This window comes from Bubalus kerabau, chromosome 19 (assembly GCF_029407905.1).
Source record: "Bubalus kerabau isolate K-KA32 ecotype Philippines breed swamp buffalo chromosome 19, PCC_UOA_SB_1v2, whole genome shotgun sequence".
NCBI lineage: Eukaryota > Metazoa > Chordata > Mammalia > Artiodactyla > Bovidae > Bubalus > Bubalus kerabau.
The window spans coordinates 17075367-17087925 of NC_073642.1; the positions used below are offsets into that span (position 1 = coordinate 17075367).

Here is a 12559-nt window from a genome sequence, read left to right on the forward strand (position 1 = left end):
CAGAGGATGAGATGGTTGGATGGAATCACTGACTCAACAGACCTGAGTTTGAACAAACTCCTGGAGATAGTGAGGGACAGGGAGGCCTGGCATGCTACAGTTCATGGAGTTGCAAAGAGTTGGATACAACTTAGGGACTGAACAACAACAATAGCTGATAATATTAAAATGATTTTAATTACCAGTAGTAGTAGACACCTGTTTCTGTAAGGTGCTTGCTGTGAATATGGCCATCTATGATACTTTCTGACTCTCCCCCTAGTTGTTAGTCTACTTCATGACCTCTTAGAATTCACTCAGTAATGGTCAGACCTCTCCCAGCCCATGATTTATTCCATACTTCTGATGTAAAACTTATCAGACCTGATTGTGCGTTATATTCAGAAGTCAGTGTCAAAAAAAAAAAAAAATGGAATTGAGGTTTTAGGCCTTATTTCTTTAACAGTCTGTCTCTCTTCTTCCCCTCTCTCAATTCTCTGGAGGTCTTTCCCTCAGAAGGGCCTCAGTGGAATTTCCAGTACTTCCCTCTCTTTAAAAGGACTTGTGGTTTTCTTTCCTCTCTCAGTTACCAGGAACTTGAGTGGAAGGAGAAATGCCATGGAAGTAGCCGAAAACCTTGTTACTCTTCTTATGCTGCAGCTTCTGTTTTCATGTAAAAAGGAATTAAATTGTGGTCATTATGTCAGACTGGATATGGTTTCCCATCCCATCCCTTCTTTTGCCATGAAGATGTAGACATTGTTAATACCTTGTATTTTGTGTGTACAAAGGCAGTCCTAAGTTAATGGCCCCAGAAGATAGTTGAGTCTTTAGAGCTAATTTGTAGTAGTAAGATATTTTATGTGGGTAGATGCAGTGATTTCAGTTTTATTAATGGGTCCGTATTATCATATAACCTTTGCTTTTGAAAAAAAATTTTTTTAATATATATATATACTTTATCTGAAAGGTCATAGGGATTAAAAACCAATTCTGTGAACTCAGATCATGTGAAAACATGATGTTAGAGGGTAGCCTTGTCAGTCTTGCAGGGTGGTTTTCCAGACGTAGGGGAGGCCCTTGGTTCGTGCTTAGTAATAACGCTGCCAATTGACTGAAAGTTTAGCAAAGACTGTGCCAGGACCCCTCAGTTCTCCAGTCTTCTTTTAACCCTCGAACCCTATAATCATACGAAACAGATTCCAGATATATGGCACATTGTACTTAGCATGATTCAGAGTTTCTCCTTCAGATTGTGAATTCATGTCTGAAGGGAGAATATCGGGCACACAGTTCGATGACTTCTTCTGAATGTCTCACGGCCTTTTCTGACATTCCGCCGCCCCTGGCACACGGTTTTGTTTTAATTCCACAGAGCAGACCGTAGTGTGCCCATCCACCTTCTGACAGCTAAAGCAGCAGAGAGAATTAGGGTGCCTCTGTTGCTGAGCTCATGCATGCGTGTGCACACACACAGACACATACCCTTAAACCATGCACGCACGCACGCACACACACACACCCTTAAACCTTCTATTTCTGCTCCCTTTGTTGTCCCCACCCCATTAGCCAAGTAAACAGTCGTTTTAGCAGTTTTAGATTTCTGGGCAGATACATTAGTTCTGCACTTTGCAGTTTTGGATTATGTGGGTATTGCTTCACCACGGCCTTTGGCTGTGAGTGTGAGTGTGTGTGTGCGCGCGCGCGCACGCGCGCGCCTGTGCAGGGGAGTGTGAGGTGAAGCTGAAGATCGGGACGGTGGCCTGGCTCCTGTGTTTATACAGGAGGTGACTCACAGAGCAGTGCTGATGTTCACCGTAGTGACCGTGTGACACCTGGCTCCCAGGTGTCCCGGACGCCTCTGCCCAGGCTTGGGGAAGGAGAAGGGTAAGAAAGATGGGTGGGGCAGTAGGTATTATTACTGTAGGTTAGGGTAGTGTAAGATCTCTGCTAAGAGTGTGTTTAAGTTTTGAAGGTAGAATTCAATTTGGATCCCACCTTATTCACGTTCTCATTGAATTGTGAAACCTCAAATTTTAGCTTTTATTGACATTCATTCAGTTACCTCGAAGGACTGTCAGGAGTTTTAAAATGAGCTTTGTTGTTGTTCTCTAGTCACTGAGTCTTGTCCAAATCTGTTGTGACCCCCTGCCCTGCCAGCCTCCTCTGTTGATGGGATTTTCCAGGCAAGAATACTGCCTGGGTTGCCATTTCCTTCTCCAGGGGATCTTCCCAAGCCAGGGATCAAACCCGTATCTCCTGCATTGGCAGGTGGATCCTTTTACCGCTGAGCCACCAGGGAAGCATATATATGTACATCCAGCATATGTGTCTATGTTTATATATAGCCTATGTGTGTGTGTATTATATGTATGTGTATATATATATGTGCACACACACACACACATAACCGTTCTCTTTCAAAAAGAAAAATAACCTTGAAGGGCTAAGCGTGAGCCCCCTGGGAAGCCCTGAATAAACGGGAAATGCTCTCATTGCTGGTGAGGTTTGTGAGTGAGAACCATCACATTGTTCGGGTCCAGTCACCTCTCAGTATCTGCAGGGCGCTGGGTTCCAGGAGCCCCACAGACCCCAGGATCCACAGGTGCTCTGGTCCCTTCGTCCACCCTCTGTGTCTGTGGTTCCATCCACCAACCATGGATCGTAAATATAGTAGCACATATACGTGGGGAAACAATCCACCTTATCAGTGTACCCATGCAGTTCAAACCTGTCTTGTTAAAGGGTCAGCTATAGTTATTCTGACTGAAATAGGTATTGTCTGTCTAATTTGGAAATGAAATGAGGCTGTGTGTATGTTGTTTGGGGTGATAAGTATTAAAGAATTTGAGAGGAGTCTTCTAAATTAAAGGTCTTCACTTTGCAGACGAGGGTACTCTCTATATTTAAAAGTGTTAGCGAGCTTGTCACTTTCCTCAGACCACACAGTCTAGGAAGTAAGAAACTAGGTTTGAACCTGGGTCTGTCCTCTCACGAAGCCTCTAGAAGTAGCCTGATTAGTAATCTTACTGACACTGTCTCTTACAGTAATTATTCCATTCTTTGGACTCTGCTTCCATTTTTATGTTTTTGAAACCATTTCCTACTCCTGGAACCTGAGTTTCTCTCTCCCCGCCTTCTGCCTGGTGAAACCCACAGACTCGTACAGCTAGAGGAACCATAGTGCCTACAGAGGCTGCCCCCTCACGCTGTACGTGAGGCCTGGAGAAGCAGAGATGCTCTGAGGTCAGGCAACTTAGGAGTCTCATAGCCAGGATTTGAACGTGGAGTTTTCCATACTTTCCCATTGGTTCTTCCATGGTAGCACCGTTTACTCTTTAAACCTTCTTGTCTCCATGTAGGTGTAGGGGCAGACGTGAGAGCAGGTAAACCTGGGTTCAGATTATGATTCTACCACTGGTAGGAGCTTTAGAACTTTGGAGCAGATATTTAACCTTTTTGTACCTTGATTTCCTCGTCTGACAAATGGGGATTTAGTAGTACTGCTGCTCAGGGTTGTGGTGAGGGTTAAATGGGCTGTTATTTGGAAAGCTCTGAGAATGGTGCCTGGAACAGAGATTATTGGTGATAGCGACAATTACTGTCAGTATTATTAGTGATAGAGGCAGGAAGGAAGGATGCGGCCCAACCGAGCATCTCGAGTGCTGAGGGCTGCAGTAAGAACCTCTGGGGTTGAGAGTTGGGAGCAGGACCCGTATCAGAAGAGTCCAGGGTTTAAGACTTCACCTTCCAATGCAGGGGGATCCCTGGTCCCTGAGTTAAGATCCCACATGCCTCACAGCCAAAGACCCAAAACACAAACAGCAGAAGTAACAGTGTAACAGACTCAATAAAGACTTTACAAATGGGGGAGGGGGGAAGGGGGAGGTCCTTAGCTGCAGAAGTAACAGTACAACAAATTCAATAAAGACACATGCAGGAGTGGGGTGGTGGGGGAGGTCCTTAGCTGCCAGCTTTCACCCACATGTGACATTGTGAAGTGCACTGGTCCGCTTGCTTGAGGGGCATGGTTTGTGTTTCTTTAAACCTCTGGAGGGCTTAGATCCCTGTGGTTAGCTGCTGCTGCTGGCAGGGGGTTGGGGGGGTGGGTATGTGTGTGGATGTGTGTGTGTGTTCAGCTTCTACTCAGTGTCCTGAGCTTGGTGGACGTCCAGATAGATGTTAGTGATTTTTTCCCCCTACCAGGGATTGAGCCTGGGCCTGAGCAGTGAAAGCACCGCATCCTAACCACTGGCCCACCAGGGAACCCCCCAGATGTTAGTTGTTAAATGTGACAGAACAGTTTCAAAGAAGTTATTTTCTGCCAGGAAAACCACCCAAACCTTAACTACCTGAACCAGCTGATTTGTTCCTGCTAAAGTTGTCTTATATAATCAGGCTGGCTGCCCTGCAAAGAAAGATGAATATTTTTCCCCCTAATTTCATTTTGTGTAATAGATGTATACATTCAGTGTATTTGTTGAATTGAAATGCATATCTGAGTATACATACAGAGCCACGCCCATGCGGGCAGAGGATGCTTGATTCCCACAGCCTTTCTAGAAGGAATTCAGCTGGGAAGGCAATGGGAGCAACTGGTGGAGTTATGCATTCGAAAGGAGACTGGTTTCCGGGGTTCATGAGCCTGTCCCTCTGGCTTTAGTAGGCATCCTGGCCTGTCACCCCAAGTATAGGGCGGGCTCCTTGCAGACAGGGGCGTAACTGTCACTGCTACTTCTCCATTTGTAAGCGATGCTTTACAGAACTCGCACACCATGATGTTTAGCATCAGACCTGATAGATTCTGCTTCATGGTTGTGTGAATCTGGGCAGTTTATCTCTTGAAGCCTCAAGAGTTATCTGTAATGTGAGGACAGTACACACCATATAAATTTGTTGTGCTGAGAAAATGACACATCAGGTGCCTGGTGTGTCATGGGTTCTTGGTTAGTCAGTACTTGTTCCCATCCTTAGATTACACACCAGTGAGAGACTTTTCATCACAAAGGAAAGCCTTTAAAGAGGCTCCTGGGGGGAAAGGGACTTCCTTGGTGGCTCAGATGGTGAAGAATCTGCCTGCAATGCCAGGAGACCCAGCTTCGATCCCTGGGTTGGGAAGATCCCCTGGAGAAGGGAATGGCAACCCTCTCCAGTGTTCTTGCTTGGAGAATCCCATGGACAGAGGGGCCTGATGGGCTACAGTCCATGGGGTCACAAAGAGTCATACACGACTAAGCGACTAAACACACACTGTGGGGGTGGGGGGAAGTCTGTAGAATATCGATTTACTTCTCTTGTTGGTCACATGGGGAAGAAAAATGATTGTTTTCTCTTTCAAAGACAGCAGAAAGCTTAGTTTGCTCTGCCGGGTGGGAAGCCTCTGTTGGTTGCACCTGTGGTCTGGGGAGTGGCACTCAGGGACCCTCCAGCTCATCCAGAAGTCAGGATGGGCTCTGCATGTGGGTGGTCTCTGGGAGCCTGGCCCTCAGGTGCCTGCAGTTCCTCAGGCAGCGCGCCAGGGGGCGCAGCTCACTCAGAAACACCAACTCCAGTTTATTTTCTCATCAGAAAGATATTTATGGAAGAAATGATGATGTTAGGAGCATAGTTCCAACCAGCTGAGATCAGTGCCTGAAGGTGGAGGAAAAGTGTGTTTTGGTGAATACATTCCGCATCTTGGAAATGCATAACATTGCTGAAAACCCCAGGGAGATCTGATTTTCCAGGAATGCCTCCCTGCGGGAACAGTGCTCACACCTTCCCGGTCTAGACACCAGTGGAGCTCCCTAGGGTGGCAGGTAGCTTGCTGCCTGATGTCAGAGCTCATGCATTCTCTACCCCTCTGGGCAGTGGGCACCGTGGTCTCTGGCCCTGGCATTGCATCATCCCTGTGCAAACCGGGCGATTTCTTTGAAGTTCTCTTTGCATTACAAGAAAGAATGGGCATCTCAGAGCGAAAGTTATTTCCTCTGCCTTGAATTGCTTCATAATAGTGAGGTGAAATCAGGTCGCGTGCTTGGTGCCTGCTCAGTTGCTTCAGTCGTGTCTGACTCTTTGCCATCTTATGGACCGTGCCCTGCCAGGCTCTGTCAGCGGGGTACTGGAGCCTCAGTCCAGTTCCTGCCGGGTGACCCGTGGAAGTGACTTTTTCCCTGCTGGGTTTCCAGATCCAGGGCTGCTCAGGAGCCTTCCCACTGGACACTAGGCCTCATCGCAAGGTCCTTGAGCTTTCATTCTTTAATTTGTTCAAGTTGAACAAATTAGTGTATATTAAGATTTTCAGAGACTGTTAATGCCAAACATTATGCTGCCAGCATGGTGGCAACTGGAATACAAAATTAACCTGTTATTTGGTAGGGGAACCGGGGCTTCCCAGGTGGCTACTGGGAAGCACCTGCCTGCCAATGCAGGAGACAGGGAGACGCAGATTCAGTCTCTAGGTTGGGAAGATCCCCTGGAGAAGGTAATGGCCACTCACTCCAGTATTGTTGCCTGGAGAAATCTCATGGACAGAGAAGCCTGGTGAGCTATAGTCCATGGGGTCGCAGACAATCAGACATGACTGATTGACGGAACAACAACAACAGGGGAACCAATTGATATTTGCAAATAGCACTTGTGAAAAATGAATTAGAGATGGAGTTTTGTGAAGTATGGAAGATTACTGTCAGAGCTTGGGGGAAGGAGGGGGTTCCTTTCAGGAGGGGGAACGTGTATGTCACGCAGGAAGAGCTGAGATTGCCGCCGCCGCCCGGTCTTTCAGGAGGAGGGCTCTGATCTGTCTCCCTCCTGCCTGTGTCTCCTTAGGTCATGACTGCTGCGAGACAGTGAAGGTGCTGCTCTGCGCTTCCAAAGAGGGCCTGCCTGTGTTTGTGGTGGCGGAAGAGGACTTCCAGTTCATCCAGGATGAGGCCTATGACGCAGCCCAGTTCCTGGCCACCAGTGCTGGCAACCAGCAGGCCCTGAACTTCACCCGTTTCCTGGATCGCTCAGGACCCCCATCCTCGGACGTGAACTCCCTCGATGAGAAAGTTGCCCTGGCCTTCAGGCACCTGAAGCTGCCAGCGGAGTGGAACGTGTTGGGGACAGACGCAACCTCACACGGTAAGGACCTCGGATGACCCGCAGCCTTTGAACTTAGGATTCTTTGTTTTTGGATGGGGCTGCTTTCCGTTGGGGATGCTCCTCCCGTCTCCACGGTGGCTGCATAGACTGTGCCGTTAGAGGAGCAGAGTGGCCTCAGTGGCGCCTCTCCTGGCTCCTCCTGCCGAGCTGTCAGGCCAGTTCTTGTTGGGAAACGACCCCACAGAGGGCTCACTCAGAGCGGCAGCTGTCAGTTAGAGTAGCCGGTGGCTCGATGCCCTTCCGTGGCCCGACTGCACGCTTGATCTCCTGTGTATAGAGAGAGGCCCGTCCTTCATGAGGAGGGCAGCAGAGGAACGTTTGACACTTCTTTCTAAAGATCAAAGACAGGATTTTCATTATTGTATTCTCAAGGTGTCTAGGAATTCCATGAGGCTGGAAGAAGGAAAAGACAGGGGAGTAATCAGGAGGGGCACGCAGGGGAGCTAACCAAGGCCTGGAGCACCCACCCCGCACGTTTGTAACCAGAGTGCCCTCACTCTGGTCTATTTCATCTGCTCGGGACTCCACTTTTTAAAAAGCAGTGATGTAGTAGGTATCTATATATGTTCCTCTTTTTCTGACAGGGGATTTCCTGTGTCATTATTCTTGTGGTAAATGACACCTGTTAGATGTTGTGAATGTTTGTGTGTGTACACACACACACATCTGATGAAGCAGCATATACCTGGAGTCCAGCGAACAGCGTCATCTTTCCCTCCTGAGTGCAGATCTAATGGAAAGATTTATGAGTTACGCAGAGATCAGAGCGTTTGCTTTGTTCCTAACAGAAACTGAATGGAAAGGCTGACATCAGTCCACTTGCCGGAAGGGGTTGCTTATCCTCTCGACTCTTATCTCTGGAAGAACAGGACAGTCACAGGACCGCCCTGCAGTGTTCCTGACTTTGGTTATTGTGTTATGAAGGGGTCGCCCAGAAGGCCCCGGCCCCCCCCCCCCCCCCCCCCGCAGGCAGGCAGACCCTGACTGAGGAGGAGTGCCCAGCGGGGCTGAACCGGGAGGGTGCTCAGTTCCCCACTCTCTAGACCCACCAGATAGTTGTGTTCTTCTCATGGAAGAAGGGCAGCGAGGTTTTGCTAGCTTTAGTTCTCTTAGACCCACTGAATTTAACCACTGGGGCAGTGACCAGCTGCAGGAAGGGGCCCCCACTGTCAGGGGCTTCCTGTTAAGATAAGACCGGGCACTCCTGCCAGGTGAAATACAAGAGGAACTTTGGATGCTCAAATGAAGGGAAAAAGCATTTATCCTTTTTCTTTTTAACATAGTGCCTGAGAAACCTCTGCATTACTGAGATCTAGAGATCAGAAGATTTGCCATTATATCGGACAGTGGGCACTTTTCCAGAAACCTAATGTTCAGACATTTCTAGCTCCTCCTGTCCCCCTCCCACCTACATATTGATTTGTTTGTTTGTTGATTGATTGATTGTTCTGGGCCTTCATCGTCTTGTGTGGGCTTTCCCTACTTGCGATGAGGGGGCCACTCTTCGTTGTGGTGCGTGGGCTTCTCTGCGGTGGCTCCTCTCACTGCAGTGGCGTCTCTTACTGCAGAGCACGGGCTCTGGGTAAGCTTCAGTCGTTGCAGCATGCAAGCTCAGTGGTTGTGGCTCACGGGCTTAGTTGCTCCGGCATGTGGAATCGTCCCAGATCAGGGATCGAACCCCTGACCCCTGCATTGGCAGGAGGATTTCTCTCCAGTGCTTCACCAGGGAAGTCCACTCCTGCGGTTTCTGTGTTGTGATTGGAATGATTATTCTGGTTGCCATTCATAAATCAGTATCAAGAAGGGTTGCATTAGTTATTTATGGGGCATAAAGTTGTTTTGTGTGATTTTGCTTTGTCTTGTTTAAAGAAGGCACAGGAATTGGATAGTTTGTTCATGTCACCTGGTTAGAAAGAACTGTAGGAAAAGCACAGGTCTGAGACGTTAGACATATATCCTTCTCTTCTCTGGGTCTTAGCATCTTTGTCTTTAATAGAAAGCTTGCCAGATTTAGTATTTTTATGGTCTTTCCGTGTACTTCTTAAGTTTCTGTTGTACAGGAAGGCTAACTCAAATTTGGGCACTTAAGGAAGTGCCTGAAAACCACAGTAAGGCACTGTTGCACATTTTCAGGAAGGCCAGGCGCTCGCGAGGACTCACAACCGCATCGCAGATCTTGCTGGAAGAGAGCCGCCCCAGGAAACGGTTTGAGGTCTCCTATGAAGTTAGATTTATTATGTGACCTAGCATTCCCGCTTTTTGCTGTATGTCCTAGAAAAATGAAAAGTTACATTTAGTTAAGAAATCTTTGCCCTAATGTACCTGTAGCAGCATTATTTACAATCACCCCAAGCTAGAAACAACCCAGATCTCCCTCACTGTACACAGACTGTGGTACGCCATGCGATGGAATACTACTCAGCCATAAAAAGGAGTGATCTGTTGACATGCACATAAACCTGCATGCATTTTAAATGTATTGCACTAAGAAGTCAGATTCCAAAGTTACTCTGTGACTCAATTTATATGATTCTCTAGAAAGGGCCCTGGAGAAGGGAATGGCAACCCACTCCAGTATTCTTGCCTGGAGAATCCCATGGACAGAAGAGCCTGGTGGGCTACAGTCCAAGGGGTCGCAAAGAGGCTGACACAACTGAGCAGCTTTCACTCACTCACTCACTAGAAAGAGCAAAATTGTAGGGACAGAAAATAGATTAGTAGTTTCCAGGGGCTTGAAGTAGGGGAAAGGTCTGACCACAAAGGGGTGTCCTGGGGAGATTCTTTGGGTGTTGGATGGTTGTGTGTCTTGGTTGTAATCCTGGAAATCCTGGAGATTTCCATGGACAGAGGAACCTGGCAGGAGATGGTCCATGGGGGTTGCAGAAGAGTCAACTAAACAACAGACAAAGCGTCAGTAACAGGTCCTTGCTTATTGTTGGGTGGTGGTGGGTTGAGTCGCTCAGTGGTGTCCAACTCTTTCTGATCTTGTGGGCTGTAGCCCACCAGGCTCCTCTGTCCCTGAGATTTCCCAGGCAAGAATACTGGAGCCATTCACTTCTCCAGGGGATCTTCCTGACCCAGGGATGGAACCTGGGTCTCCTGCACATCTCCTGCATGCAGGTGGATTCTTTACTGCTTGAGCCACCAGGGAAGGGGGACAAATGCAAAGAAGCAGTCTGCTTAGAGCAGAGAGTTGCACATCAGATGCTTTTTGAAAGATGTTTAAAGGAAGAAGGTAAGTCAGCTTGGTGCCTGGGGTAATCACACAGCTAAATAGAGCACTTGTTACATAACAGCACTGCTTCCTGGTGAAAGCTGGGTGTTTACAGGTGTTCCAGCCTGATACTTACACAAAGAAGTGAGGGAGGATTTATGGTTAATCCTCCCACTCTAATCGTTTAGATGCATTGCTTTTTAACTTTTAAGGCTCAGGTCACTAACTCCTTTGGAAATAGCTCCGATTTTTCCGGATGGAAAAAAACACATAGGAACCTGCCTGCAAAATTGTACATATTGTTTCAGGAGTCAATCTCCCTGAACCACAGGCATTAAGAACATGACATTAAGAACTCTTGGCTTTAGCAGGGAACTCAAACCCAGGGCTCTGTAACAACCTAGAGGGGTGGGACGGGGAGGGAGGTTCTAGTGGAAGGGGTCGTATATGTATACCTGTGGCTGATTCCTGTTGATGTTTGGCAGAAGCCAACACAATACTGTAAAGCAATTATCCTTCAATTAAAAATAAATTAAAAACAATAAAAGAACTCTTGGCTTAGGCTTGATATTATGAAGTGGAAAAAGCATAAGCTGCAGGGTCAGTTTGTTACCATCCTGGCTTCATTGCAAGAGTGTGTGCAGAATATTTAATCTCTCTGTTTCTCAATTTCTTCATCTGTAAAACGGAGGAAAATATATCCTGGAGTATGTGCTAGTTTGCAGGCTTTTAAAAATTTTATTGTTGTTAAACTTTTTTTTTTTTTAATTTAAATTTTGGCTGCGCTGGGCTCCGTAGCTGTGGCATCTGGGCTCTAAAGCACGCAGGTTCGGTAGTTGCAATGTGCAGGCTTCTGCAGTTGCAGAGCTTTGGCTTAGTTCCCCGGCAGCATATAGGATCCTGGTTCCCCAACTGGGGATTGAATTCATGTTCCCTGCATTGCAGGGTGGATTCTTAACCAGTGGACCAGCAGGAAAGTTCCAGGCGCTTCATTTTTAGCATGCCATGACCAGTATCTAGTACCTTTTGGACAAGACAGTGATGAGCTCTGATGTGGGAAAGCAGCATGTTCTATAAAAGGACTTAAAAAAAAAAAACTTCTTTGAAGCAGAATGAGATTTTTTTTTAGCTTATTTCTAGAGTCTTTCCTTACCCATACATCATCAAGAGGGAGTTTGTCTGCTTTATCCTCCTCAGTGTTCTTTACTTCCTAGTTACATGAAGCACTGGACTTTTTTTTTGCCTTAGTTCTGCCTTAAAGGCAAATAATACGGGTTCATGTGGGTGGAGGGTGAATGGTGGGGTGGGAGTATCTTCCCTCTGAGCTACCGAGTTTCACTGAGTTGTCTCAGGTTTTCAGCACCTGTGGTTAGTGAAAGGGTGAACTAAGACAGTTTTTCCCCTGAAAGACCCTCGTACAGTGGCAGTCAGCATAACTTTCTGGTAATAGAAGGTGGGCCTTGAAAGCCCTGCTCTGAAGAAAGCAAAGAGGAGCAAGGTCCTGGGGGAAGCCTACCTTCTTATTTAGATGGTGTTGTATAACTAACCGAGAAGATCTGATCATCTCTGGGGTGGAGAGAGTTGGGGTGGAGAGAAGGGTGAGCCAGGTTTCAGCCAGTTTGCACTAAACTTGTGTTCTCAGTTCTTTGTATCTGGTGTTTGGTTAGTGAAACCACAACGGTAATCATTTGAGGTTTTAATTCCCATACCTTTTCCAGATTGCTTGATAGCTTTCCATGGAAATTTTTCCTTAGCTGCTCTCACTAGACTTTTTGTATGTTTTCACCTATTCGTAGCTGCTAAAAAAGAAAATAAGCAAAGATATTTTATAATATATAATAATAATCTATAGGATTGACTCCAAGACAGGTGTTTCCTCATTATGGAGCACTTTAGCTCCAAAAGGTTTTATTGCCTCTCAAACCTTGACTCCGTCACAAGGTCATGCGTGGCGTGTTTCCAGATGCCCGTTTCTCGCATGGGCCTGCTGCTGCCCGTCCCCACGAGGCATGAGAATTCCTGCATCATTCCGGACCTGAGGTTTATTTGAGGAGTCAGTAGGAAGAATGGAGATTTTGGAGTCTCCCAGATACACATTCAAAGGGCACTGCGAGCAGGGTGGCTCCAGCGGTAGGAAAAGCACATGTAGCCTTGGATTACCATTTTGTTCACAGAAGTTGGGACCCTTTGCTTAGACAGAAAAGCCGATGACTTGAAAAGGTGCAGCCGTCTCTCACGAGG

The 12559-nt window shown here is 47.1% G+C and overlaps 1 protein-coding gene across 4 annotated transcripts in view; it reads left to right on the plus strand.

Annotated features, from left to right (window-relative positions):
- AKAP13 (A-kinase anchoring protein 13) overlaps nt 1–12559 on the plus strand; it is a 322447-nt gene that overhangs the window by 129587 nt on the left and 180301 nt on the right. For all 4 annotated transcript variants that reach the window (XM_055556686.1, XM_055556687.1, XM_055556685.1 and 1 more), the window contains one exon: nt 6787–7083. In XM_055556686.1, coding sequence (XP_055412661.1) covers nt 6787–7083 — 297 coding nt within the window. The remainder of the gene's footprint in view (nt 1–6786; nt 7084–12559) is intronic.